Below are 24,323 nucleotides of genomic sequence, written 5' to 3' on the forward strand. Positions count from 1 at the left end.
TTCTTCTGGGACGCATGGAGGTGTCTCTAGTTATTTATCTATACACACAAACACCCCATCTGCTGTACTCTATAAATAGCCAGCGTCACCCAAAATGGTTGGCGCACGTGTGGCGCACTTTTAGTCAGTAGAGAAGACGCAATGTTGTGCATAGGAGACCCATTCACATGCGCACAACGCATTTCACCCAAAACATGTCCCAGCCGTCCCAAAGGAGAACATTGGCAACGTCACCATGCGACCACACCCATGCTGTGCCTGGGCCCTTATTTCGGGGACAGGAGCCGTAACCCTCGAACAAAGGCAAAATGCAGGGTTGAGCAATGTATGGAATGTTTTTCGAAAAGTACACGCTTACAAACACACCACAATGTTCCGTTGCACATGTATGTATGTTTTGGAACAATGTAGGCCTGCTTTTCAGGTGGAAGTTGTCCACTGCAACCCTACAAAAGGGCACACCGCAGAGGTGCTGTGCAATCTGTTTGCAGCTTTTCAGAACAGAGTAGCAGGCCACATGAGTTTGCCCTGTAAGTAATGGTGCACCAAATCTGCTCTGCTACAGTGCATCTGCAACTAATGGCAACCATGTCATTCCGGCTTAATACGCACAGTAATGGAGAAAATTATGAACTGGCCTTGCTGTGACCCACATCTGCAGCTGCGATAGTCCCCATTGTCCCAATCTCATGGGTAGCTAGCGGCAAAGGGGAGTATGAGCATGTGCGTTTCCCCAAGGACGACGAGGGCCGTGTCCCAATGAAGCAGAAACATTCTTTCTTCCCTTTCCAGTGTCGTCTTTGCAGCATGCCATCATTGCGTACTGTTAAAAAGTTCCACACGCTCCCACCAATGACATTGAAGAGCTCGCCATGTAACAGTATCAGTTCTGTACAACAGTCCTCTGCGTACACACCACGCCCAGAAACGTTGTTGCGCAATCCCTGTGGCTCCACAGTCCCATTTCAATGGGCGCCATCCTGAAAATCCCTGGAAGTGGCTTTCGTGCTGCATGCGAGCATGGGGGAATAACTTGCAACCAGGGTAGGGGCAATTCGGTGTAAGGGGCGGCTCTGAAAAGAGCTTTTTTTTTTCTTAGATGCTTCTATAGAAACCCCTTTTTTTGTGTTTTCTTGTGCAGACATTGTTACAGTAAACTCTTCACCGCACTTTGTAGACGGGCAAACAAAACAAGATTACCAATGGGTGACATAGAAATGCCATTTGCTTGAAAAATTCTGCATTTCCACAACTAATGAGGTCATTGTTGCAGAAGAACATCCCTGAAGCGGACAAAAAAGTATGCATGCTTCTGTTGATCAGACACCTTCCTGCCTCTGCCTCGGAACAACTTCCAAGAGCAATATCCCATAATCTTTTTGGTGTTATGGATGAGAAAAGCACTCTTGACAGTGGGAAAAAGCCTCTTCACTAGTTTTAGCAACCTCTTCAGTCGACAAGACATGTAACCCATATGCTTGCAGCAGTAGTGGATGACGATAACATCGGCTCTAGCAAAAGTGGCTAGGTCTTTGCAAAGTGCATCCATTTCTTTCCAGGGCATACTTGGGCAGATCTAGTAGAAAGGCATCACCTATAGGCAACACAATGCGTTTCGCCATGTCAGCCAGCCTCATTACGCACAGTGTTAATATACAGCAGTTTGACCGCCCCTTCCTGTGAACCATACCCACAGTACCTGATTGGATAATCCCGAAAGTCCCATGTCCATTGGCCAGCAAGGTAATAAGCGCAGTTTGTGGCACGTGCGGTGCCCAAAGTACCGCGAGGGCCGCACCCCAGTAAAGCAGGAGCAGTCCTTCTTCCCTTTCCAATACCTTTTCTCCAGCATGACTTCATTGGGTACGGGTAAATGGGCACATCCAAGACGTTACCCTCTAACACTGTCAGTTCTGTACAACAGTTCATAGGTACTGTTACAAATTCAGCCTGCTAGTGTGCTGTCAGTGGACAGCACGTCCAGTAGAAAGTTTAGTAAAAGATTGCAAGATTTGTGCATCTACATTCACCCACTTGCGCACCCATCACCACAAAAAGGAGGTACAGAAACTTTTTCTGCACTATGTGTATGACTGGGTTAGAAGAGCCTCTGTGCACGGTATCTGCCACTTAGCGCCCATAACGTTCTTTAAAAGCATACTTGTTTTTTTCCCCCCATACCCTACCATGAAGTGGCACTTCAGTGATATGTGCTTGCAACGTTCTCATTTAGCCATATCATACAGTGTAATACCGAAACAAGAACTCTCTGCTTTCCTTCCGACAATGCTACGAAATGTTTACCCCACTAACCCACCTCCTACATGAATCGTAAAAAAATTCCACCAATAGCAGCATTGAATGTATGGTACCAAGCAAAAGCAACTTCCAAAAGATCACTGTCTGCACATCTGTACTTCTGGCTATGCTGCACTATTGCAACAGGCTCTTTTTAAATCTGCCCCCTTCTACTCACCGCCCTCTGCAACGCATCCAGAAGAAGAGTGCGCAAACTTGGGGTGGCATCTCTGCTGCATTGAAATGTCGCCAATAGCTCCCAGTGGTTTCAAGGAATAAAGTGAGAAGACTCTGCATTAGGCGGAAGGCCTTCTGGCCCCTGGCACCTCAATACCTTCAACTGTAACTCCTATATATTTGCGTGCGCAAGCTCTTCCCTCATCCGCCTCCTAATCCCTCAGGGTCAGGCGCTTCTGCAAAAAAACAGTTGGCAGTAGTTGTGCTTTTTCGCCTGCGGCCTCCCTCTGCAACAGCCTCCCTGGCTCCCCGACACTTGAGCGGAACCATCGCTGGTTCCGGAAGCACCTCAGAGCCTTTCTCTTTGCGTCTGCTATTTCTGCTCCTCTCCCTGGCTAACTGCCTAACGTAAACTGATTCTGCACTACTTACCTGGCGACTCTGTGATGTTGGGCCCATGTCACTCCCCCCCCCCCCCCCCCCCCCCCCCGGCCAGGCAAACCCCTGCACTGGCTTTCTAGCAAACCCGCACTTGAGGACTGTTTTTGTATGCCTAACAGTGCACCCACCACCTATTTTGTGCACTTATCCATGCACTTGGCACAATAGGCCCTTATTTTTACTTATTGTCATTTGTACTTCTTCCCATGTACTGTACCTTCCCCTCCCTCCACCCATGCACTTGGGCAATGTAAGACACACCTGGTCTAGTAGGGTCGTTGTCTCTGTCTCCCCTCTTGTTTCCCCTCCCTTGCCTCGTTGTACTTTGGTAGACGTGTGTGTAGGCGCATTACGAATACCATAGAATACAATTGCACATCATATGATATACACATAATGCATGCACCACAGTAGGATGCCTGCCACTTACTGTATACACTGCAAAGTTGTTGTTTGTTTTCCGCAGTACCCCACTTTTCAAAAAATATTGCGCACATGCAGCACAGCTTGCATGTTACTATCTGCAAATAAATACATACAGTTCATAGACATACCCAGGATGCCTGCCCCTTGCCTTGCACACTGCCACCATACCCTTCTGCACTTCTTTGTGCAACAAGACCTTCTGGCACAGTGTTTGCGTACACACCAGACCCACAAACCTTGTAGAGCAGTGTCTTTCGCTCCACAGTTTCCTTTCAATGATTCCCATCCAGAAATGGCTGGATGTGGCACGTGGAAGCGTGAAAGTACAGCATAATCTGCTGAGTTTTCATGCTAGGGAGGGAAGGGGGGCGATCTGGGGTGGAGGAATGGGGGTAAATGTAAAACAGGGTAGGGGTTTGGGTCTGTAGTACTGTCTCAGAAAACAAAGGTTTTTTTAAATTTTTTTTGCTCCTGTTTTTGTTATGTAAGTGCTTGCATACAATTTTTAACTTTTTCTCTTTTTCGATGACTTTGTTTGCTTCTCCTCCTCACATTTGTACGGACTGAACGTCAATGCTTCTCTTACAGTTCTACAGGATTGTCTGCAACGCTGCGTGCAGAGTGGCAAACAAAACCGCATTGCCAATGGAGGTCAAAAAAATGCCATTTCCTTGGAACCACTGCATATCTTGCTTGTTAATGCTGTCCTAGTTGGTGCAGAACATCCCAGCATTGCACATAGTCACACATTCTTCTGTGTATGAAACACCTCCCGACCTCTGGCTGTTGGCAAATTACACCAGCATGGTCCCATGCACCTCTTGGTGGTATGGAGGAGAAAATCACCTTGGCAGTGGGGAAAATCTGCATCACTGCTGTCAACAACTTCTTGAGGTGATGGAGCAAACGTGAGCACGACATATGCCCCAAATGTAGCGCTCCATAATGCACGACCACAACATCCACACTGCTGACAGAGGCCACACATGTACAAAGGAGAACCATGGCACAGAAACCCCACTCATACACTGTGCCCCAAAAAGCCTCCACTCCTTCCAACTGAAAGTTAGCATCAAAGCCTCTTTCTACGGCATACCTGTTCAGATCTTGCACAAAGGTATCACCCACGATGAGCACTCTGCGTCTGTCCATCTCTGTCAACCTCACTGCTTCAAGGTTTGGGGAAATCTATCCCCGGCCCTTCCTGTGACCCACACCCTCAACAACTGATCGGATAATACCCACAGTTGCATTTGCAAAGGCACCGTGCTCAAAAGGGCAGATTGTAGCATGTGCGCCTTCCCAGCTACAGCGAGGGCCAGACCCCAGTAAAGCACAGGCACTCCTTATTCTGTTTACAGTATTGTATATGCAACACTCCTGCATTAGGTAGTTTGCCATAGTCACACACGCATGTAGCATTCACATTCAAGACCTCTGCATCGAACACTATCATTTCTGCACTGCAGACATACCTTTACACACTCGCAGTACAGGTCTTGTGTCATGTGAAATCACCTCCAGGTAACAGCTCTTCAAACCGATGCACGCTTTCAGCGTCCACATTCACCCAGAGCGGCACCCAGAACCACGAACTGCATGTAGCCATAGTTTTTTTCCTCCCAGCACATCAACTCCAATGATAAAATACTTCAACGTGCAGTACAGTAGTTGGTAATCTGCACAATGCACACTACTCAAGCACATACACTATGCACTGGTACACACACACTTTCTCACCACAGCACTCAGTGGACACACTGCAGAACTGGTAACTCCATAAGCTCATGCCATGCACTGGAAAATGTACCATGTGCGAACAATGAGCACACCCATGCAATCAACAATGCATTCACAAACCACTAACGAAACGCAACAATTTGAGGAGTAGTTGCAAGCAACCCACATAGCTGTTTGTGTAAGGCTTCCAGCCATGCATCCAAAGCGCTAGGCCCTCACCACACACAGCACTTCCTAGTGCACCCCACAATGTACTCCTGTCCTGTGTAATGCATTTCCCATCTGCAATTGCGCCTGCCAACTTTCACCCTGGCCACATCTTTGCATGCATGGCTCCATGACGTTCGGTTGTCTGTGCTGAACGGTATGTGCGTGCCTCTGTACATTGTCCATATTGCAGCGTTCTGATGCTGCTGACTTCCTTTCATGGGGCAATGTGGTCAAACACTTTCTCAAGCAAGGGTCTTCTAAGGTCCTAACCATTGCAAACGCAAATGGTCACATGTGGCTCCCTATTGTGCAACAGGGGCAATGGTGAACACCATATTCTAATGTATGCATAGCAGCTCACTTCTGCTGTTCTACCAAGTGTACACTGTCCTCTGCAACCATTGTGTGCTACTCACCAACTTCAAATGCATGCAGAGTGACAACTGCATCGCTGCATTATGTTGTGGTGGCTGTGATGAAGGACTAGGCTTTTGGGTGATTGGCCTACGGCCTTCGGCCATGCACCTAACAGTCTAGGCCTTGGGCACACTCACCACAACATAACAGAGCCATGCAGGCGACCATGTAGGCATGTGCCAGAAATCACAAAGACGACATACGCATCAGCACTTCCATTCAACCGCCACACCATAAAGCAGGGAGGCAAGGACACTTGTTCCACTCCGTAATGCAGAAACATATCGCTGTGTTTGGCACCGCTACCCACTTCCAATCACAAAGCATTATAAGCATGCCAACCAAACAAGACCATCTTCACAAGATTGGGCCTGCTCCCAACCCTCTTGTACGTGCATAGAACCAATGATGCGTAGTGCAATGCACACTACGTAAGCACATATAAGAACCAGTTACACCGTGACCTCTTCCATATGTACGCTATTCCGTTAGTGCACCCAGTGGACACACTGCAGGACTGGTCACGGCAGCATCTCCACCCATACACAGACAACTGTAGGTTGTTCTACCAATCAACACACCCATGCAACCAACATTGTGTGCACTGCAGCCGAACCCCACACAAAAAGCAACAATGTGGCACATACTTTCAACCAGTGGACATACCTTTTCAACCAATGGACATACTTTTCTGTGCTAGGGCTGCTGCCATGCATCGGTGGGGCTACGGACTTACCTCACACAGCACACCATAGTACACGCTATGTTTAAATCCTCATGTCTCGTGAAATGCACTCTCCTTCTGCAAATGTGCCTGCCACCACTCATCACAGAAAGACATTGCCGATGCCATGCCATAACGAAGGCTGCATGTAATGACCACAAGATTGTTGCCTGATGAGGTATCTGCACATTGGCGGAGCATGTACGAATAGCGCTGGCACACCAGTCGTCTTCTAATGAGATTTATCACATGAAGCACTTCTCACTCCAGCACCCTTTTCATCCCTCCTTCCCACCTCCAGATGCCGTACACTATGTTAATCAGCCACTTTCGCCGCCGCATTGTCCTCCGATACAACATGTCGCCGTCATGGAACACTTTTGACACACATACCGTCACTGCACACTGCGTTGCTATCAATATTTTGACCGTGTGGTGAACAGGGAAATAGGACGCCAGAGCGGAGCCAGATAAGACTAATTTTACTGCGCACACTGCTACGTACAAGAGGCCCACCCATGCACACAATGGCTTAGAGTCTTGCCACAAACACCAAAACACTATCCTCCGATACACCATGGCTGCGATTCCCAAAACCTTTGACGCATAGCACGCTTCCCTCCAGCCAACCACCAGCCGCGTCCGATGTTCGCCGACAGTACAGCGTACTGTAGGCCAATGAGACTTCAATCAGCGGAGCGAACAGGGAAATGGGTCCGCGTGGTGGACCCAGGTATCGCACATTTTTTGAGACATACATTTCAGTTCTTTTCAACAAAAGTACTGGTCCGATTTCCACCAAACACACAAAAGCACACTTTCTGCCCCAAGCCCCCGCTCATGCCGCAAATTTGGTGAAAATCCATTCAGCCGTTCGGCCTGTAGCCGTGTGCAAATGTTTTTCCCCATTCAGTCTATGGGGAAAAAAATTGGGATCCCCCCCCCTATAGCTTTGCCCCCCCTGCACGAAACCTCACCCAACTTGGTGAGAAAATTCAGAGCCGGCCATATACTATTTTTGCAACAAAAAGTTTGGTGACGATTCCTCCAGGGGGAGCAAAGTTATAAGCCGCCGAAAAAGTGTTCTTATAATGGGTTTAGCAACTTAACCATAACTACACGCCCGCTATCGCGGGCCGTGTAATATTTTGCTACTTACCTGTGTTGACCTCTTTCTTAACAGATTTTTCTTATTTACTGTACACATCATGCCTAAGTCTTCCCGATGTTAAGCTCAACTGCTCAGCCCCTCTAACATGAAGAGTTTGGTCAAAGACTTTAGTATGAAACTAGTTTCACATTTAATCTGGCTTCTCAGGACCCCTCACTGGAGTAGATTGTGAAATGTCTTCCTAATCATGATTTACCATGCCTTAGAGTGCAACTGTTTAGTGCATATTTCCGCCTTTGACTACTCGTAATGCCTTCTTCCTACTTTTTAAAAGTTTTTACTGCATCACATGGAAAGCTTGTACTCGTTTACATACAAGCAACATACATAAGTCTACTAATATGAAAGTTTTCCCTTGTACTGAAACGTGCCACCCTATTTCTGTTGCAACAGGTATGTCATTGGCACTTTGGAGATGCTGGTTGCAGAAAACTACATGATGGTGTATTTAAATGGTGCCACTACGCGGCGGAAAATGCCAAGTCTAGGCTGGCTCAGGAAATGCTATCAACAGATTGATAGAAGGTAAGGTCAGTGATTCTGCAAGGGAATGTCTGCAGTGCTACATTACACAGCTTAGAATCCCTGCACTAGCATTGGTTAAACATTTCATTATTCATTTAGATATAAATTGTTTATCTATAGGGGAACCAATACATTGTTGTGAAAATGCCATTTACAATAGTTAAATACTTTCTTAATGCAAAGCTGACTACCATGTTTCGCTCAGTAAATGCAGGACAAAGCTACACAAAGCATATCTTATGTCTTTCAAATTTGCTCAGGGGAGCAGGATGTGCCCTGTCCATTCTTTGGGCCTCATTATGACCCTGGCGCTAATGGTTTAAAAGCGCCGTAAAGAGTGTTGGCGCCGTTAAACCATTAACGCCTGATTACAAGGTCACTCAGCGGGTTGGAGGCTTTAATGCCTGTTTGCAGGTGTTAAAATCCAACCCGCTAAGGGACCTTGGAGCTAACTACTGCAACCGTAATTTACGGTGCCGTAATTAGCGCCTTCCCCATCCCCATTATGCAAAATGGGAATGGGGAAGGGCAAATGGTGAATGGGGAATTACCGCCCCCGCCAACCTTGTGATGGGGGCGGTAATTCCGCCATCCACCATGCCGGAGACCTAATAGCACCATGGTCCAGCGCCTGGGTAGTAATGAGGCCCTTTGTAACCTAGATTGAGAGTCCTAAGAAGGTGGATCCTTTATGTTAAGTAAAAAGTGTGACAAAGTGACAGAGAGCTCCCATGGCATGAGGATGTTGGTTTGAGACCATGCTTATACTCCAGCATGGGATCTGTCATGGATTCACATGCTCACCCAGTATGACTCGGACCTAGTCACCCTTAAATGCAAGTGTAGGGTGGCTGAGAGGAAATGGTTGGCAACTTGTACATCCTCTGACAAACTGGCCTGCTGCCTGCTCCAGAGGCAATACCTACTCTCTGTCCTTACTAAGAAGAGAGCTCACATCCCAGCCCGCGTCTCTGCGGCATCTAACAACTCTGCCCTACTCTTTAAAACCTGCAAGGAGTTGTCAGTGTCTTTCTCTCCGGTCACCCCTCAGGCCCTCTGTACGGCCCTGGCTTCTCATTTAATCTCTAAAACCCAGGACATCCTGTCCACCCTTTCATCCTCTCCTGCTTCTCCCTCCACCCTCTCCTTTTCCTCCGGCCACCACCCCCATTCTCTACCTTTCCTCTCTTCACCCCTGAGGTTTCTAGGCAAGTCCGATCTATGAAAACCTTGTCAATTCAGGTTCTCCCCTGTTCTTCCAATGCCATCAAAGACCACATTGACGGGGGGCGCTGTTGCGCACAGAGGAAGATGGCCGCTTCTGTGTGAGCTCCGGAGTGAACCAGGGCCGAGCTCCAAATATATCCGCACAACGGGTCCGGTTACACCCGGGCGACGCACGGAGGGTGCGGTGGTGACTGGGCTACCCGGAGGTGAAATTCTGGGCCGAACGCCTGCTGCTATCCTGACTTATCGCGGCACTGGAGAGCGCCCGCGCCGGGGGCCTTTACGCGGCCGCCTTGAAGAGGGGAGGAGCCCGGGAGAAAGCGAGCGCAATCCGCGGCCTGCTCGCGGAGGAACCTTCATTACTGGCCTCTCCCCACCGCGCTGCTTAACCCGGCTGGATACTGTGGCCCTCATCTCGGCCCCTCGGCATCGCCCCACCGTCCATCGACTGCTACGGCGGAACACGGGAACCTTGCCTGCCTGGCGGGAGCCGACGGCTACATTTCCTAACTGCTAATCGGGCCCCCGACGGCCCTCGCTCCAGAGGCTTGAGGTCTCCTCTACGGCACGGTCTCTTGACCCCCCCCCCTCCCGTGGCTTGACAACGCACGACCTGAACATTGGGGGCCCAGAGTTGGTCCGCTGGGGGTTGCCGAGGAGGGACGACACTCGATCACGCGACCCTGCGCACCGGAGGCATCGGGGACGCCTGTCGGCGGGTGTGCTGAGGGTCGTGGTGGCCTGGGGCGATCAGTCCATACAAATAACAGCGGATAATGCCCAAGAGCCTGGGATCCAAGAAGACTAGGGGGGCCATCGACAAGTACACCACAAATATCCAGAAGGAAACCACCTCGCAGATGGAGCCCCCGGCGCCCACCCCAGATCAACAAACGACACCGCAAGCTCAGATGGACCCCCAAGCGGTGTTCCTCGCTATGCAGCAGGGGTTCGGCGCCCTGAACGACAAACTCGACGGGATCACTGCAAATGTGGCATCCATTAAGGCTAAACTGGATAAAACTACGACGCGCATAGCCGAAGCGGAAACCAGAATATCAGGCGCGGAGGAGGCGCTCGAAAACCTGAAAAGCACGGTGTCCACAATGGCGATTGAACTGGGAACTGTTAAATCTAAATGCGAGGACTTGGAGGCGAGATCAAGACGCAACAACATCCGTATTGTAGGGGTGCCTGAAGATGCGACGAAGGGCTCTATGGAGAAAGGAGTTGAGGCCCTCCTCCGCGACCTGCTGGGCGACCCAGGGTGGTCCCCCATGTTCCTAATAGAGCGTGCACACAGATCTATGGCTCCAAAGCCGAAACCCGGTGCGTACCCGAGACCAATAATCGCACGTGTGCTTAACTACAGGGACAGGGACTTGATATTACGTACGGCAAGAGAGAAGCAGGAGCTGAGATGGAAGGCTAGCGTGATACGGATCTTCCCTGACTTTACACTGGCGGTGCAACAAGAAAGGAAACAATTCACGGGTGTCAAGAAACTGCTAAGGGAACGACAGGTCCAATATGCAATGCTCTACCCGGCGAGACTGAAGATCCTGTACAAGAACAAAGTCCATTTCTTCACCTTCCCTGAGGAGGCCGCCAACTTTGCGGAGACGCACATCCCTACGGTCGTGGGGAGCGCCGAGGACGCTAATCAAGAGTGACTTCCCTGGGGAGGGCCCGGAGAGGTACGGCAATGCATGCCCGCTCCACTTACTTCAACAGTTCTCCCCGGAGGGGGACACTCATTAAGGTGGGAAATCAGTGTCTACGGTTTGTGCTACGTGGGGACTGTCCTTGCCGCCATTAATATGTGTGAGAGTAATGCCGGACCCGATTAAGTGTTTTGTTTTTTTCTAAGTCTGAAAGAGCATCGGCCCTGGGGATCTCCGCAGGCCCCCCAATCGCAGGTGCATATGCTAAAAGTTAGTGGGGGGGAGGGGGTTTCTTTAAGCACAGTAGAAGTTCGGGGTGCTGTGAGGGTGGGGGGAGGTGGGATCGGGACGGAAGTGGGGATGTGTTATTGTTATGGGGAGAAAGTTAAAAGCACGAGGTTACAACATACTTGCACGAATGGGAACTATATGAGACACTCTTCTACAGATTCACAATGCATTCACACTGAACGGGATGGCGGGTAGGAGCTCTGAGAATATCAGAATCATGAGTTGGAATGTTCGGGGCCTGGGTTCCAAGGTTAAGAAAAGGAAAATCATGGCCTACATTAACAGACATGCCCCACAAATCCTATTCTTACAGGAGACACACATTGGCCCGCAACACGGGGAACTACTGGCGCCGAAGTGGGGAACCCATCAATACTTCACAACCTACTCGAATAGGGCCAGGGGAGTAGCAATACTGTTACACAGAACCCTCCGATTTACGTGCAAGGAGGTGAGGTGTGATCCAGGGGGCAGGTATGTCTTGGTACATGGCAATTTGCAAGATAGAGAGGTGGTCCTCCTCAATATCTACGGTCCCAACCTGGATGACCCGGTGTTTTACACCGAACTCTTCGGGTTGCTGGCCCACTATCCAACTGCTCGCCTGATTTGCGGGGGGGACTTCAATACCATTTTGAATGTGGACATGGATCGCACCTCAACACAGGTGAGAACTTTGACTAAGGCCGCCCAAGCGATAATGGCTCATATGGCAGACCTGGGGCTAAAAGATGCATGGAGGACATTACACCCATCCGAGAGGGGATACACCTATTACTCCACGGTGCACGACATGCATTCCAGGATAGACATGTGGCTACTAGACAACGTAGTGTTGGCCTGGGTACTCGCAGCACAGATACTGCCCAGGACGTTCTCTGACCACTCACCGATAGTGCTGGACCTCCGAATACCGGGCGAAGCAGTGAATAGACCCCCTTGGAGGTTTAAACCTGCAGCGCTGCGTGACCTGGTCTATAGGAACACGCTGGAACAGCACATACTGGAGTATTTTGCATTTAATGATAATTCTGTGTCTCGCCAGGCGACTTTGTGGCAAGCATTCAAGGTGTGTATTAGAGGCGCCTCTATATCGAGTGAGAGTGGCATCCTCAAAGATATAAGGAATAGGATGCAGCGCCTCGAAACACAAATAGCTGCTACACAGTCACAATATGAGCTTCAACCGACGCCTCAGTTAGCCTTGGACCTAAAAAACGCACTGGACGAATTCAATGAGGCGGCGGATCAAGAGATCCGCTACTTTGACAGACCGGCGGCCGCTCGCCGCTATGGTGAGAGCGAGCGACCGGGGAGGCTGTTGGCCAGAGCGGTAAGGGGGGAGAGGGGTCCGACCGACATTCCATGTATAACAACGGCGGAGGGCACGGTTACTACAGATCAGGGCAGTATACGCTCCACGTTTCATAAATTCTACGAGGAGCTATACTCACCCCAGTCAGACGCCACTGAAGGTGAGATCGAGCAGTATCTATCCCGTATCCCGACGACCCTGCTGGCTGCAAACACGAGAGAGGTGTTGGAAAGCCCGATAACTGAGGCGGAAGTGATAAGGGCCATCGAAGCTCTCCCGAACGGGAAGGCCCCGGGTACAGATGGCCTAAGCGCAGAATTTTATAAAGCATTTAAGCTCCTACTGGCACCCAGGTTACTGGCTATGTGGACCGAGGCCCTGGAGGGAGGGGAGCTCCCAGCGTCCACGAGGGAAGCGGTGATAACACTGTTGCTTAAGACTGGTAAACCCCCAGAGGACTGCGGGTCTTATAGACCTCTATCACTAATTAACACAGATGCCAAATTGTTAGCAAAGATACTGGCCACAAGACTGACACCGTGGATGCCATTCATGGTCCACGAAGATCAGGCCGGATTCATCCCCGGCAGGTCAGCAGCTACTAATATTAGGAAATGCCATGAGGTCCTAACCACGACCCCCCCGGATCAGCAGGCGATAGCAGTGTCGCTGGATATGCGCAAAGCATTCGACACGGTGTCCTGGCCATTCCTGTTTGGGGTATTGCGAAATTACGGATTTGGCCCGAACTTCCTGAGATGGGTAAAGTTACTGTACACGTCCCCACAGGCCAGGATTAGAATTAACGGCACCCTAACAGAGCAGATTGAGCTCCGGGGGGGCACGAGACAAGGTTGCCCGCTCTCGCCATTGCTGTTTGCTCTGATAATTGAACCATTAGCAGACGAACTGAGGGCTCTCGCCGGCATCTGTGGGCTAAAAATAGGGGCAACAATGCACATTATAAACCTGTACGCAGACGACATTCTGCTATATTTGAGAGATCCAGACAGAACACTGGGGAGGGTCCTGGCGGTGGTGGAGAGGTTTGGTGGACTCTCGGGACTCAGACTTAACATTAATAAATCAGAAGTGTTCCCTATTACAGGGGCCACAGAGAAGCCACGGGGCCTGCATGGGCTACAGTGGTGCCCGACGCATGTTCTATATCTGGGAGCATGGATTGCTCGGACTGCTCAGCTATCCCGAGCATTGAACTACAACCTGCTTGTGGACTCGTTGTGCCTGAAACTAAAGCGCTGGGGGGCCCTCCCGGTATCCATGATGGGTAAGATCGCACTGGTGAAAATGATAATCCTTCCTAAGCTATTTTACCTATTTAGCACGGTGCCGGTGTGGCCGGGGCGTGTTTTATTCACTAAAATCGCGGGCGCGTGCTCCTCATTTGTATGGGATGGCCATCCGAGAGTGGGCTGGGGGACACTTACAAACGACTACATGTACGGTGGCTTGATGGCCCCAGACTTTGAACTCTACTACCTGAGCGCGCAGGCACAACATGCGAACCAATGGGCGACGACATTTATCAACCCAGCGGGCCCAGTACCTAACCAACTGGAAAAAGAGGCCACACTAGCACTCCACCAAATTACACGGTCAGGTGTTAAGCATTATAACTCCCTGAGACCTTCTAAAGTGGTGATCACTGCGTGGTCCAGGATTGTTGAAATGTACAATACTGAAAGGATATACCACCCTAGTATGCCGCTCTGGGGTATGCCGCAGACTCCTTTTACGTCAGAGGGAGAGACGGCCCGCCACTGGTCTGCTAAGGGCATAACACAATGGGGGCAGATATTTGTGGACGGGCAGTTCATTCGATGGGAGGATATCAGGGAGGAGGTGGGTAACACACCTACGGCTAGGCGACAATACTCTGGTCTGCGGGCAGCTACACAAAATATATGGCCAACCTTCCCTGATGAACCCCCAGTCAACATGGGACTGGGATACATGTTTATGGGGGGACGCCAAAAAATAACAGCTTCCACACTGTACAAGACCATACTCCACACACGCCCACAAGAGCAGCGTCCGGCAAGGGCAAAATGGGAACAGGACCTTGGAGAAGAGGTGGGGGAAGAGGAGTGGTCTCAATACTGTGCACTCGTGAAACAGATATCCTGCAATTCCAAATACAGGCTAATCCACTATAAAATTCTTCAGAGAACACATTACACCCCAGAGAAACTCAAACGCATATACCCAACCATGACAGGGGAATGCCCGAGATGCCATGCGGACAATGCTGGCATTTATCACATGCTTTGGGGGTGCAGTGCACTGAGGGGATACTGGGAAGCTGTATGTCAGACGATAGACGAGATGGCAGACCACCCACTAGAGTGGACCCCACGATTATGCCTGTTGGGGTCAATTGAGAAAATAAGCCCGAGTTGGCGAAAGCTTCTGAATGTAAGTCTGCTCCTCGCCAAAAGGGCGATCCTCCTCAGATGGAAGAGTGCGCACTCCCCTACTAAGGCGGACTGGGAAAGGGACATGGCATGGGCGAACGACATGGAGGAACTGTATATTGATACTGTGCTCCCAGCCTCGCGCCCGAAAAACATTTGGGGCAGGTACAAACAGTATCTCGCCGAGAAAAGCGGACTTGAACAACTTGATGCTGTAATGTGATTCATATTGTAAAAGGTAATGTCTATAATTATGATGTCTCTGTAACCAAGTGAAAGTAGTGACCAAGTGCAACAAAAATAAAGGTTTTAAAAAAAAAAAAAAGACCACATTGACAGCCTCGCTCCAGCCTTGGTCGACTTCTACAACCATTCTTTCGCCACTGGAACCTTCCCTTCCCTCCTGAAGCACTCTCTTGTGCACCCTCTTCTCAAGAAACCCTCAACCGACCCCTCCTTTCTGGCTAATTATTGCCTGATCTCCATCACCCCTTTCCTGGCCAGGACCATCAGTCTGGCTTTAGAGCAGCCAGAAGAATGGAAACTGCTCTCCTGAACATCTGTGAAGACCTGCTCTCTAACCTTGATGCTAATCACCCCTCTGTCCTCATTTTCCTTGATCTCTCTTCTGCCTTTGACACGGTCAACCATGCCATCCTGCTCAACCGGCTCGGTGATAACCTGGGTATCACTGATCGGGCTCTGGCCTGGCTGAAGTCTTTCCTTTTTGACCAACCCTCCCAGGTCCAACTTGGGTCCATCCTCTCCTCTATCTCCACCTTTGGTGTTCCCCAGGGGTCTAACCTTTCTCCCTGGTTGTTCAACCAATACCCGGCACCTTTCGTCCACCGCATTGCTGCTCTCTGCCCCAACATTCAAAGCTATGCAGATGACACTCAGCACGCTTTCAGGGCCCCCTCAGCTGCCTCTTTTCCTTCTCTCATCCCGGATTGTCTGTCTGCAATCCAGGAGTGGTGTTCCGCCAATGATCTCTGCCTGAATGCCAGTGAGGCGGAGATTGTCCTCATCGGCACACATGTACCTTCTTTTCCTGCCACTCTCTGGCCGGCCCCCCTTGGCCCTCTTCTTGCTCCCACCTGTGAGGCTAAGAACCCTGCGGTCATCTTCGACTCCACACTCTCCTTCTCTCCTCACATCTTCGACGTCTCTAAGAAGTCAAACTACCCACTGCACCTCCTCAGAGGTAGTCTTCCTTTCCTCTCCTTCCCCAGAAACTCTGTCTCCAGAGCTCTGGTTGTCTCTAGGCTTGACTACTGCAACAGCCTCTTTTTAAATCTGCCTGCCTCTGCTCTCCATCCTCTGCAATTCATCCAGAACAGGACTGCAAGAATTGTCCTTGGCCTCAAGCCCAGGAATCGTATCTCTCTAGCCCTGAAATCTCTCCATTGGCTCCCAGTGGCTGCAAGGATCAAGTTCAATTCCCTTTGCATTGTCCACAAGCCCTTCTGGGGCCTGGGACCACAATACCTCCAACTCTCTTTGGAAATATGTTCCTACTAGAGTTCTTCGCTCCTCCACCTTCAACTTCTGGAGGGTCAGTCGCTTCTCCAAGCAACGAGTTGGGGGCAGATAGCTATCTTCGGCTGGTGCCTTCCTCTGGAAGAGCTTCTCTGAAACTTGAGCCGAACCATCTCCGGTTCCGGAAGCATCTCAAGACTTTCCTCTTTGCTTCTGCCATCTCTCTTCCTCTTCCCTGCTGATCTCCTGTCTGACACTGCACTGGTCACCAAGCTACCCTCTGAACTTTGGGCCCAGGTCCCTGCCCACCCAATTGCACACCTGCACTGCCTCCAGGCAACCCTTCACTTGGGTCTGCATCTGCATCCCTGCAGTCCTCTTACTTGCACTTATCAGACACGTTGTCTGCATTTAACCCTTGCACTGCCATCTGCTGGCCGCACTACTTGTTTTTGATGTTTGGATCCCATGTCCTGCACTTGCGTCTCCTCCTCCCCTTCCCCTGGCACTTTTCCCCTTCCCTCTCCCGTGCACTTGTGCGATCTCAATGTCACTAGGGCTTGCAAGATCGTTAACTTGTCCTCCCTTTATTTCCCCTTCCTTTGCCTCACCGCGGTCGGGTCCAGCTCAAGAGTTCCTGCAGGAGTGATGATAGCCCACCAGACCCCGTAAGCCTGCCGGCCTAATGATCTTTTGGTACTACTTTCAAGCTGGCAAACCCAAGGAGAAAGGGGAAGTGGATAAAATAACAAACACGGATTTCTTCTATAACCCTCATCTCCTGCTCGCTCCTTGGTACGGACTGTTTCGAAGAAGACCTGGTGCCTATGCTTTCTTTGCTGATAGGCGAGTGAGTATGCCCGTACCGCAGAATATCTTGGAGAGAAGGGATCCATTGAGAAAACCCTATATGCATTGACAGAGAAATAATGGCCTATCTGTCTTAATGACGACAAGACTGAGCTCCTCATCCAGGGCTCTACCCACCGACTAAGCAAACTAGTCCATGCCTTCAAATACTTCATTATTGATGGCAACACCATTAAGGTCACCAATACCACTAAAACTCTAGGTATTTACCTTGATTCAACCCTATCCCTTGCAAGACAAACCAACGCTGTGGTATCTGCTGCCGCATATACCAATAAACTCATTACGGCCTGCCGCCTGTTTCTCTCCTCTACTAACTGCATTACCCTTGCAAGGACATTAACCATGGCTAAAATTGACTATTGCAATGCCCTCTGCCTAGGCACCAGCACTCGTAACCTTGGTAAACTTCAGGTTATCCAAAACAACGCTATTAGGGCTGCCCTCCACATACCCAGGAACCAACACATCTCTGACGCCCGTCGTAATCTGAGATGGCTCTCTGTAACCCAAAGAGTTGCCCTCAAATCCCCCACACAAACGCCCCACTATACCTTGCACGTCTATTTACACCACTCGCCCTCAACCGACCACTGATATCTGCCCAAGAGCACCGCCTAGTCATGCCTAGATTTAGACTCCAAAAATCTAGTGGTGTCCGCTTCCCGGTCCTCGCTACCAAACGTTGGAACTCCATGCCCACCTCACTCAGACTTGAACCGTCATTTCACACAACCAAGAGTAAAGCTAAATTGTGGCTTATTGCTCAAGAGCCCAACAGCATCACCGTCCCTTGATTCCTCTGCCATATCCAGTGAAAACCTATTGTATGTAATTTGAGTCTTGTCCTACCATGTTAACTGCATATTGACAACACACGTTACCTCGCACTAATTACTGAAAATCCCATTTGTTAAAGGGATAGTCCAGTAAAAAAATGTATTTTAAAAATAGATAGCCAACATTAAAAAAATAATACTAGCACTTTTTTTTAAAAAACTTCCTATGTAAAATTTTGAGCTATTCAAGCTCAAAATTCGCAAAAGCAAGCACATGGGCGCATCCATTTTGTGAAATGGATGCCCGTCTGTGCTGGCTTTTGCTTTTGCGGCACTAATGAAGGAAAAGCCAGCCAGCTATAGTAAACAAAAGCTACTGCTGGTTGGCTTTTCCTTCATTGGTGCTGTACGCGGAGGACGGGGACCGGAGACCAGAACAGGAAAGCTGCAGCTGAATCTCGTAAGTGCTATTTATTTATTTTTTTAAAATAAGCACTAGCTGCGTTTTTTTTTTCTAAGTTTTCCGGGCTGGAGGAGCCCGGAAAACTTAGAAATAAAACCGCAGCTTTAAAAACGTTGTATTTATGTTTGCGGTCGCTTTTGAAGCGGGAGCACCGGAGACCCAAAGTGAAAGCCAAGGCAGGCAGAAACACAACACGGTTGTGTTTACATGCGGCGGTGTTTCTGCCTACAGCTGATTTCCCATTTGGGGCTCTCGGGCTCCCCACGGGGGGCCCTAGAGCCCCAAATGGGAAATGCTAAATGCTGCAGTGTTTCTGCCTAAACCTGATTTCCCATTTGGGGCTCATGGGCTCCCCACGGGGGGCCCCAGAGCCCCAAATGGGAAATGCTAAATGCTGCAGTGTTTCTGCCTTATTCTGCCTTCCCATTTGTGGCTCTCGGGCCCCCCGTGGGGAGCCCGAGAGCCCCAAATGGGAAAGCAGATTTAGGCAGAAACACAACCGCATTGTGTTTCTGCCTGCCTTGGCTTTCACTTTGGGTCTCCGGTGCTCCCCCAGGGGGATAGCCAGTGATAGCCACAGCAGGCAGAAACACAACGCGGTTGTGTTTGAAAACGCTGCGGTTTTTCTTTCCGAGTTTCTCAAGCTCCTCCGAGCCGGAGGAGCCTCAGAAACTTGCAAAGAAAAACCGCAGCGTTTTCAAACACAACGTTGTATTTATGTTTGCGGTCGCTTCAAAAGCGACCGCAAACATAAATACAATGTTTTTAAAGCTGCGTTTTTTTTTTCCTCCAGCCTGGAAAACTTAGAAAAAAAAAACGCAGCTAGTGCTTATTTTATTTTTTTTTTAATAAATAGCACTTACCGAGATTCAGCTGCAGCTTTCCTGCTCTGGTCTCCGGTCCCCGTCCTCCGCGTACAGCACCAATGAAGGAAAAGCCACCCAGCGGTAGCTTTTGTTTACTACAGCTGGCTGGCTTTTCCTTCATTAGTGCCGCAAAAGCCAGCACAGGCGGGCATCCATTTCACAAAATGGATGCGCCCATGTGCTTGCTTTTGCGAATTTTGAGCTTGAATAGCTCATAATTTTACATAGGAAGTTTAAAAAAAAAGTGCTAGTATTATTTTTTTAATGTTGCCTATCTATTTTTAAAATAAAATGTTTTACTGGACTATCCCTTTAATACTCCCTGTATATACCTTGTAATTACTGTCGCTGTATTTCTTGCATTGTAACTTGCTTGTATCCACTGTAACTACGACACGTGCCCAGATGCCCTTGGGCCAGGCGCTCTATATAAATAAATAAAATACAAATAGGACAAAGTCCCGGAGGAAGTGTGAAAATAAGTGAAAGAGAAGACTGGTGACCGATATATGCAGTGCAGAGTTGACGCACCTAGAATAGATGCGTGAGATAAAAGAACATAGACGTTGTGTAAGATCTGAAGAGGAGGTGGTAAAGGTGAGCAACATTTGGGGCTCAAGATGAAGATGCTCATGCTACAGAAACGCTGAAGAGAATGCAACAGTTTACACTTGTACAGATGCAGTAACGCAAGTAGACAGTGATCTTAAGACTGGCTACCTAGTGAATAGTTGCAGCGATGCGCCAATGTATAATACATTGGAATGTATAGAATCTGGATATTCCACAGTGCACTTTAAGTAAGGCTTGAAACCCCGTGATTGGAAAGGGTTTTTCAGTGTGGCGCAGTTTGAAAATAACTGATGGTGAAGGAGAAATTCAAGAAAGGCTTGGCTGGCCCAGCACCAAGAAATCGAGGCCACCGTGATCCTGGTTGTCCATCTAGTAGTTACAGGAACATGAGAAAGAAACAAACTTCTCTCAAGTGTGGGTAGTCATGAGGGAAGATGTTACTCCGCTTATACACCTGTGCAAACAGCTGCCAAAACATGTGCCCAAGCTTAAACAATATAGTGCAGAGTAGGTTACGGGTACGGCAGATAAAATGTTCATGCCATGGCCACAAGGGGATCACAATCAGTTTTACAACACATGACTACATACCTGCAAGCAGCGTATATGGGAAAGAAGTTAGAAAAAAGGTTAGATAGCCTAGAACTTTGGAAAATGTACCAGGAGGAACGGGAAGACCTGCGTCCCGAAGACTGGATGCTTAACCAGTGTAAAGAGGGAGGTGTCGAGCCTTCTGTTCCCCTCACCCACCGCATGTGAAGTAAATGGCGATAAGACGAAAGAGTGTATCCATTAAGGGAGCTTAAAGCAGCAGCAGGATATTGTAATCTGACGCATGAGCTGCCTGCGTATAGTAGTGAAGAGAGTCCAGAAAAAACTCCAGAAAGGGATGTGATCTCTAAAGTCCCACGGGACAAAGAGAGAAGTGAACGACCAAGTATGACTATAGATATAGAAAGAGAAATTAAGAGATGGAAAGGAGAAAAGGATAAAGCTGACGAGATAGCTCTTATACAGAACAAATGGATGGACGGTCAGATATTGCTCAAACTTGATGGGAAGAGCATTGAGGAAGTACAGCAAGGGGAAGATCAAGACGAGCAGGATAAAAAAAACAGTGAACGAGAGAGACGATTGAGAGAAGATGAGGCGACAAAGAAGAGTAGACGAAGACGAGAGGAAATGTATCAGGAAGAGCAGTTAAGAAAGGAAGAAAGAGCCGAAGACCAAAGAAAATATGACAACAGACAGAGAGCAATCGAAGAACAAGACCGGCTATAGAAGAGAAGAGGAAGAACAGAAATTACGAGATGAAAGAATGCAAAGATGCAGAGATGAGGTACGTAGGGGCAAATGAAAGAAGGGAAGCGAAAAGACAGGAAGAGGAAAGGATTAGGGAGAAAGCGCAGAAACAAAAAGAATTTGATGAGGAAATGGAACAAAAAAGAAGGCAGAGGACACGCGACATTGATAGCTTTGAAAGAGTTAATGGAACCAAATCCAGTAGTGGCATGGGAGGACTGTAACGCTCACCTGATTCCCGTAGAGGCGCCGGTCTTGACTGGGCGTATACCGTATCTTCAAAGGTGATGTGTAACACACGGCTGGCTCTTTGGGCTGGACCTCTGTGCACTGTATGTTTGACTCGAAGGGTAAGATGTCTGCAGATAGAAAATATGGGATTAATGAACTGGGTTATTGAATGTCTCTCTCTTCTTCCCTTTCTCTTCTCCTGTAGAACCCCGAAGGTTAACGCTCTCACCTTAGGTAAATGAACGCCGTGCTCTCCATCTGCCTCGGGGCAGGGTGCTGTAACCAGTTTCTTCACTGGATAAGGGGAGCAGGCCTCTTGACTTCAGAGGACTGCTGTCCGTCGTTTACTGCACGAACGGTAAGTTTCGAGTAATTCTAATGTCTTTAAAGTCTTTAGTAATGATGTCTCTTGTTTTGCAGGGTTCCGGCGATGGTGGATGACGGGCTGAAGTGAGTTGAAGATGGAGCCCGTGTGATGAATAGAAGCGCCTGGAAGCACGTAAGTAAGCGCTTGTTGCCTGCTTCACGATGCGCTCTAACTGTCTTTTTATTTTGCAGGTACAAGTTCGGAGCGGCTGCAGGGTGCCGGAATACCCACTGGGTTAGATGTGGAAAGGAGTAATGGCACGTGAGTATTAAAGTTCCCCAATGTCTTTAAACGCACCTTGTTTTGTCTTTCAGATGCGGGATGCAGTGCCGAAGGCCTCCGGAGCGTGCAAAGAGTTGGTAAGCTTTTGTCTTTCAGATGCCGGAATGCAGTGTGAAGACCTCCGGAGCGCACGAAGAGTAGGTAAGCCTTTGTCTTTCAGAATGCAGCGCGAGGCGTTGGTGACAGCCGATGGCCCAGGTAAGTGAAGAGCTGTCACTGAAGACCGTAATGCTAACCTGTTCTTTCTTGTCTTTATAGGTGTTGCTGAAGACTGGATTCAGGATGGTAAGCCTTTTTCCTTAGGCCCAGGATCAGATGCAGAAGACACGATGAGCGTTCTGCTGCAGAGGATGCAGAATAACGCAAAGCAAGATTCATCCATCGGGTGTGGTTTAAATAGCCTCCTGTAGTGCTTAGGTGTCTCCTTCCACAGCCACGCCTAGGTAAGAAGAGTTCCTGCTTTCCAGAAGAGTTCCAGTGTTCTGAACCTAGGGAGTGGCTCCTGCCCCACCCAACAGGAAAAGTAGTTCCAAACAGAAGAGGATCAGAGGCTCAACTGGCAGGCAAGTAAGCAGCATGGTCTGCTGCAGGTAAGTCCACCCAAGCATTATGAGCCTGGCGCTTCCAGCGCTGGGACTGGGCATATTTATGAGCCTGGTGCCACTGGCGCCAGGACTGGGTCCAAAAGGTCCCAATTGGGACTGGTTGGCACTCGGAACCTGGGTTATGAATCTGCTTCCAAGGGAGTTGGGAAAACCCTGACCTTTTGGAAGCAGAGATCATGACAAGGACATAGAGGAGTTCCTCCCGTCGCAAGACCCGATCCTAGGACCTTTGAGTAAATCTAGAGGAGAATTTTGATACAGAATCGAAAAAAGCCTATCCATAGAGGAGGGCAAATAGTGAATCGAGAAGTAAAGGCAAAGATGATCGATCTGAAAATGCCCAAGGAGGGAGGTCTTTTTAGCCTCGAACATAGAGCCTTGTCTTTGGGAAGGCTAACTTTGAACAGAGACGGGAAAGAAAATAGTCATACGAGTTGGGGACAAGATCTGTCAGACGAAGAAAGGGAAACCTTCCTTGGGGAGGAGGGGGGTGCGTGCGGTCCCGAGGGGTGTTTTCAAACAGACAAGGAAGTTAGATGGTCGGATCTGGACCTACCAAATGAAAGAACGCCAGAGCCCATGGCGTGCACAAAACAATCTAAAGGGCGATCCCATAGTGAGAGAGGCGGACTCGCCACTATACGTGAGCAGACTAAGGTCATTACCAGGTAGAAGGCAATCGGGAACCATTGTCCCTACAATGGATAGGCAGACAATGGAAGCCGATTGCGATTTTGGTATTTCGCAGTTTCATATGTTAGAAAAAGGAGGGGCCAGACCACAGTATATCCCATGGCCCCAGATGGATAAGGATAACTTAAGGTGTAAGCTCCAGCGTCTGACTTCGGGCGCCAGAAAATTGATTTATGAATTAGAAAAAATGACAGGAGGAAATACGTTGGCTAGAGGGGATATTAGGGGATATACAGTATGCTGATACGGGAGCGATCATGGCACGTAAGATGCAGGAAGGGGCGGATCCGCTTGCTTACATTCAGAAATTTCAAGAGCAGTGGTCTTTGGAAACTGGTGAGCCATGGGGAAAATCTATACCAGTGGTTTATGATATATTATGTCAGGGTTTGCCAGATCAGGTACAGAGACCGCTCAAGAAGCTGGTGGGTATGGAGGCAAAACCATGGCCAGAAACACAGCTGACCATCGCGCACCATTGCCGATTGTTGCAGGAGAAAAATCAAAAGAGAGGATGCTAGGAAGCTTGAGGAAGCCAAGTTAGTATAAAAAAAGCTGTTGAAATATGCTATACATGGGGCGATGCTGACTAGTGGAGAAGGGCCAGGATCACAGCAAGTATCGCGTATGCCGCTGGTGAATAACCAACAGCAGTCAGATCAAGGAGGGAACAGGTTTATGCCGAGAGGCAGGGGAGGCTTCCGCGGGAGAGGAGACTTTCAGAATAATCAGGGAAACTTTCGGAATAACTA

General features: G+C 49.1%; 1 protein-coding gene across 7 annotated transcripts in view; it reads left to right on the top strand.

Moving 5' to 3' along the window:
- BNIP2 (BCL2 interacting protein 2) overlaps nt 1-24,323 on the top strand; it is a 646,636-nt gene that overhangs the window by 397,090 nt on the left and 225,223 nt on the right. For all 7 annotated transcript variants that reach the window (XM_069624423.1, XM_069624425.1, XM_069624427.1 and 4 more), the window contains one exon: nt 7,998-8,129. In XM_069624423.1, the coding sequence (XP_069480524.1) occupies nt 7,998-8,129 (132 nt within the window). The remainder of the gene's footprint in view (nt 1-7,997; nt 8,130-24,323) is intronic.

The sequence above is a fragment of the Ambystoma mexicanum genome, chromosome 11 (genome assembly GCF_040938575.1).
Source record: "Ambystoma mexicanum isolate Mex_15411 chromosome 11, UKY_AmexF1_1, whole genome shotgun sequence".
Classification (NCBI taxonomy): domain Eukaryota; kingdom Metazoa; phylum Chordata; class Amphibia; order Caudata; family Ambystomatidae; genus Ambystoma; species Ambystoma mexicanum.